General features: G+C 33.9%; 1 protein-coding gene across 1 annotated transcript in view; it reads left to right on the top strand.

Annotated features, from left to right (window-relative positions):
• The first annotated feature begins 246 nt into the window (after positions 1 to 246).
• LOC149478184 (protein Skeletor, isoforms D/E-like) overlaps positions 247 to 6,154 on the top strand; it is a 57,553-nt gene continuing 51,645 nt past the window's right edge. Inside the window, exon 1 of the mRNA XM_089709696.1 lies at positions 247 to 407. Within this exon, the coding sequence (XP_089565822.1) occupies positions 368 to 407 (40 nt within the window). The 5' untranslated portion in view covers positions 247 to 367. The remainder of the gene's footprint in view (positions 408 to 6,154) is intronic.

Here is a 6,154-nt window from a genome sequence, read left to right as displayed (position 1 = left end):
CTAAATTGTATAGCGCCACTTACTAGGTACAAATACAATTTTTGATCTGATTAGAAAAAAATCTCCACCGTGCTGTCGTAAAGTACATAATTTGTTTAGATTACGTTAAGATTGAGATTATTCTATTCTCTCGAATCGGATAACAATATTTATTACCATTTTATAGATCATAGTCATAGAATACATAAGGTATGATATACAGCTGCTATTGCTTGTACAGCGGAGGTGTTTTCGAGGCGAGTGTTGCGCGCCGGCGAGCCGCAGCGCAGAGGCAGTCGTCTCTCGGGTCCAAGCTTGCGCGCGCGCTTGACACGAAGCGCGGGGAAATTCTTTTTTTTTATTTATTTAGTGTTATAAGCTCGCTGTGATGATTCTTGCGGCGACGCTTACGCTGCTTTTAGCTATTGGTGAGTCTACTGAAAGGCCGATTAAATTTTATTTTTAGAAAAATATTTAGGAACTGAATTATTAGCTGAGTTTTCCAATTTTGAAAGAAGATATTTGATCAAATGTTTTCATCAATTTCTGGTTGGCTTTTTCACGCTAAGCTGCCGGTAGATGCAACAAAAAATACCAATTATCTACGACGAGTTTTTGTTTAAATTGCTTTTTGATTGGAACTCTATCTATTCCATTCAAAACATAGAATTTAACAATTGCAATTTTATTGGCAAATAATTTTTTATCGATGCTTACTGCACAAATTATGAATCAGATATTGTACAGAGTAATATTTCGAGGTACAATACCGCTGCTAAACAGTAAATATACCGTAAATGTGTTGTTTTTCTCAAATATGAACACACTCGGCACGTAAAACTTTCTTGCGAGTTAGACACGCGAGGCTCGCGATATTAACCTGGATCTACGCAATCCTCTGGTCCGTTTGAACAGTTACATCGAAAGTTGACCCGTTGCCCTCCAAATTGTGATCTTGTTCTCGATAGAACCATTCCATGCACGAAGGTCCGAGAGAATTGGAAAATCTATAAAACCTGTCTCTGATTGTGTTAGGGAAGATCGCACTGTGAAACAAATATCTACAAAATAATATATTTGGGCACAAATTGCAGACACGAGTCCTATAATGCGAATAGCAAAGTCGGATCGCGTCTCTAAAATTATAGTACTTAATATGATTTTCTTAGCTCTATAATCACTAAATTGACGCACTCGGCTCTACGCAATCTCAACCCATACTGAAAAATGTTGTCGGTTGCATTTTGATATCAAAATTGTACAAATTTTTCCGAAACTCCTATTTCCTTATCTTTACTGAAGTTGGTGTGAGTATATTTTTCTCCTTTTTTCCCACAGCGACTCTCTATGGTATCTGTAAACATAGTAGAGCACTACCTATCTTTAAAAAAATTACGGCAATTTTTGCTATATTAATTTTATTCATTTATCCTATTTTTAACATTAAATTAAGTACCAAAAAAGTTGAATTCATAATAATGAATATCTACTGAAGTGTAGAATCTATCGCCCGATGTAGGTATAATATATCCTTCTCATATGCAAATAAGGTAAAAACAAAACAGTACTGCACTAATTATCCCCGCGGCTTTGTCCGCATTACATGATAATATTCACTTTCTAAATTTTAATGTATCTTAATAGCTAATCACATGTCCAATCTGTCAGTGGAATTCCAGTCAAAATCGATCCAACCGTTGCGGAGATCTAAATCTATGGATGACTCTGTATTATAGAAAAATATTATAATATTCATAATTATATAATCATTTCATTACATTTGTCTTTATACGGTTTATAGAAAAGGAACGAACTTTAGAGCACTAATAGCAAATGATAACTAACAATTACCTTCGTTGAACTGCCAATATAGCTATAAAAATATTATTCAAGCACATTAAAATAGACTAACATTAATTATTTATTTAACTTTTTATTCAATTATGAATTATTTCATAAAAACCTTACATTCGACTTCCGATTTTCCCTAGCAATAATTATTTATTTTTGTTTAATAATGTTAATGCTAATTTCATTATAACGGTGAATATTGGTTTCGTTTTTATTAAATATAACTCCGAATTTGTTTTCAGAAGCACTCGATAAAATAATATTGAATAGCCAGTGACATGTTTAGAATTTATTATTGTCTTGACGTAAATACAATCTTAATATAATATATAAATCTCGTGTCACAATGTTTGTCCTCAATGGACTCCTAAACCACTTAACCGATTATAATAAAATTCGCACACCATGTGTAGTTCGATCCAACTTGAGAGATGATAGGATAGTTTAAACATGTAGGTACCACGGGCGAAGCCGGGGCGGACCGTTAGTAATCAAATAAAATGCTAGTTTTCAGTTCAGCTCTTTACTTCTAATCATTTTTTTTCTAAAGGGAGTAACTATCTATTGTTTACGATTTCCATAAATTTTCCTATTTAGTGTAGGTATGTGTATGATATTTAGAATATTAACATTTATTGTGTGTTTGTATGATGTACTAAAATTAATTATGTTATGTTAACTAAATTTAATTAACGTGATTCCGCTCGTTAACTGTTGTGTGTGAACTGAGATAATATTATGATGGGTGAAATGAGAAATAGTAATGAAAGAAATTATTAATTGTTATTTTACTATTCGTAAGATATATTATATCGACTGTAAAGTTTTGTTGGGAAGGCTTTAGAGGTCAGAGAACAGTTATAAACGTAAATAGATTTGACCTACAAAATAAATACACCGAAATAATTGCAATTTAATCAGAATAATAAGACATGAGTATGCGTATTCGATTTAAATAAACGTTAATGATGGCTCTCAGGCTCGTGGCTCTCAGCAGAAGCAGTAGATAAGTGACGCTCATGGAGTGAAAGTTAATCAACGAAAAAAGTTTTATTAACAGCCATAGGTTACTTTCACTGTTAAATCGGTATTTACGTAATATTCTGTACAAACAGACATATCACTAGAAAATGATCAAAAACTACGATTATTACTTAACCAATTTATGATACAAATTTTTAAGAGTCGATGTTCTGTTAGAGTGAATTTTATGGTTGAATCAAATCGTGTTGAAGTTGCCCACTAAATTAAATATTAGTATGTAATAATAAATCAAGTAAAGATATTAATAGCAATGTTAAACATATTATACAACAAACATGAAAGCTTGTCGACCTCCAGTCGGAAACCATAACATAAATTACTGTAATGCACAATGTATATATTGTATACAATAGCATTTTATTTATTATCTTCTATCCTGCACTTGTGTCTTGCTCAGAGATCACATTTAATATGAAGGACATGTGCCAGCAAATTTCAAGGGAGTACTATAATAATTTGTCAGTTGAGACTTAACCTATTTAAGTTCTGCTTGTTCGTACCTATACGGGGCATAAAGGAATATTTTCTTATAAAAATGGGGTTATTTATTCGCTTATTTGATTCTTAAATATTCTAGTGCCAATTGAATATTAGAACATTAATCATGTTTGGTAACGTGCATTCATGTCATTAGTAATGCATATAGGTATAAGATAGAGCCTTTAAACACCTGAAATGTAACAAAATACTACAGCTAGCAGTTATATAATCCGACGCCGGCCGTCGCAGCCCTAGACTGCACTTTGACATTAAGCGATGGGAAGTCGTTGCCACGAGTCTGTTGCCTAACTGCCTTGGTTACGTTTTCGACTCTCCTGGAAGTCACTTGCAATTATTGGTACAGACCCTTCTGATGATTAATACCCGCGTTAAGTATATGCACAATGGAAAGCAGCAAAAAATAATTATAATTAGGCATAAATTCCTTCCAGCAAACTGAAATCTTATAATACATAATATAGTTATTATTTAATGTGTTTTAAGTATATTTTCTATAATAATAATTAAGTTCCTATAGCTCCATAAGTTCCAATCTTCCAATCTTATATTGAATGTTGACACTTGACAGGTCACTGTAGTAGCTAATAATAAAACAAGCAAACATTGTATTATATGCGTAGCAATGTTTATTAAACGATTCTTAGCAAGTGTTTAGTTATCTCTGCTGTTTATCCACAAACAGCATTGTGTGAGCTGCAACATTAAAAATAAAGACAATACGAGTATAATTAGATGCGACTGAGCATATTTCACATTTTATGTTTTGTGTAAATGTCAGCGTATGCTAATCATAACGATATCAGGGTCTTTGTCATAAGCTTATTGAAATATTTTCATTTATTTGAGAATACTAGTGTTTAATGTACATACCTACTTACAAGTTGTTCTTATCTTATACAGGGTGTCCCACTATTGGTATACTAAGCGCGAAGGGACTTGTAGTTTTGCATACACTGATCACGTAAAAAATTCTTAAACAACAAAATTACGTCAAACAATTTTTGCTAAAATTTTCCTGAAAATCCATGATTTCTTCTGTAGCTTCACGCAGCCGGCATATACCTCTTCGAAATCTAATGTGAGCATTTTGTCTATGAAAACATAATCTTAAACGATAGCTCACGTGCTGGTGGCAAAGTTGGGCGGGTTGTTGTTGTACAACATACAGTTTTTAGAATTCATCTATGTATTTGAAAAAAAATTGGGCGGCTGGAATTTTATAAGTATTATTTACGTACTCAGCGTGTGCAAAACTATAACCTCCTTTGAGCTTAGTATACCAACAGTGGGACACCCTGTATAAAAAATAAAAAATATTATTTTATATTCTTTTCTAGAGGCTTAGGAGTTAGGGCAGCCTTTGTTTATTCAATAGCTTTTATTTCTATAAGAGACTTTGATTTAAGTTAAACTAAGTAGCACATATTCCTTTGTCAGGGATCCGATATGAATTGTATTATGCGATTCCGTTTATATTTTATTGTGCTCGACTCTTTCATCAAATTTAAACATAAACCTTATACATTTTGGACATTCCACAACTACGACGTTACAATATGGTACATATAAGGTTTTCAATTCGTGCGTTTTTTGTACACCTCTGTGTTTTTTCGACTTTATATAATTTTTTTGAACTTGATAGGGAATTATAACACGATGGTCCCCGCGGTCGTAACTTACCTAAGGTTAACACTAAAATAGGGATGAAAAATAAATTGCAAACCATAATGTAGGTAGATTGTGTTCTTTGCTTGTTAGTGATATGTAGAGTTATGTTAGAGTCAAAACATAGTGAAACAAATGAAAGAAGGACTTATGATATTGCCTACACAATCCGCTACATCCTATGGCATGGGCCGCGACGCCGGCGCCAACATTACTCGCTGGGCACTTTTTGTTCGTCTCTTGTTCGAACCAGTCCCGGCAGGCACATTTCACAAGCGAGCGCTTTTGGCAACACCTCCCTCCCTGCACCCGCACCCCTCGCACCTCACCCCCCACATTGCTATATCGAGGTTAATCGCGTTTGCGAGATTCAACCATTAACCCTATTTTGTGCATTTTAATGATAAACCAATAATTTTACAGCGACTGTTGGTATTTGGCGCCGCAGTTTACCGGATCAATGGGATTGTTTTAATTGTTCGGTGGGGAGCTGTAATAGTGTCGTTTAGCGGCCGTGTGGCAGTTCGGGCTCTATCAGATATGATTGATGTGTGGTGTATAATGATGGACGAGCTGAAAATTAGCTTAAGGTTTTCCTCTCCTTTCCAAGAATATCATGTTTATATTATAAAAATTAATTGATCTAAGTACATTCAGAACTGTTAAAACAGAAATAGAATGTAATTGATATGACATGCATATTCTAATGAGGAAATAAAAAACCCAAATCACCAAACAATTGAACTAAAAATAGAAATAGAAATCTCGCAACGCTTTGATGCCTTCCATACTCAGCAGTTCATCACAACGGTTGTTTCTAACAACAACTTTATTCATAATTTGATAAACGTTACATCTAAACCTAAACTTGTGTACATATATTATTCTATTCTCCATACTCTATTTGAGACAACTGTCAGTGCAGTAGTTCCTAGATACGCCCGGTAGAGATAAGAAACTTGGTGAAACTTTTAACTGTACAACGAGTTATATCGAGTGTAGTAATATTAAATGGCTGCAGAGAATGTCGTGACACCACTCGACGACATAACGACGTAGCGAGATGATATCACAGTCGAATTATCAGATAGATCAAGTTAACGGTTACACGCGT

This window comes from Colias philodice, chromosome 23, assembly GCF_061535455.1.
Source record: "Colias philodice isolate Cphi_HAF_F1 chromosome 23, ilColPhil1 Martin Lab GWU primary, whole genome shotgun sequence".
Lineage (NCBI taxonomy): Eukaryota > Metazoa > Arthropoda > Insecta > Lepidoptera > Pieridae > Colias > Colias philodice.
The sequence above is the reverse complement of the archived record's forward strand: the minus strand, read 5'-3'. Positions and strand labels throughout refer to the sequence as shown.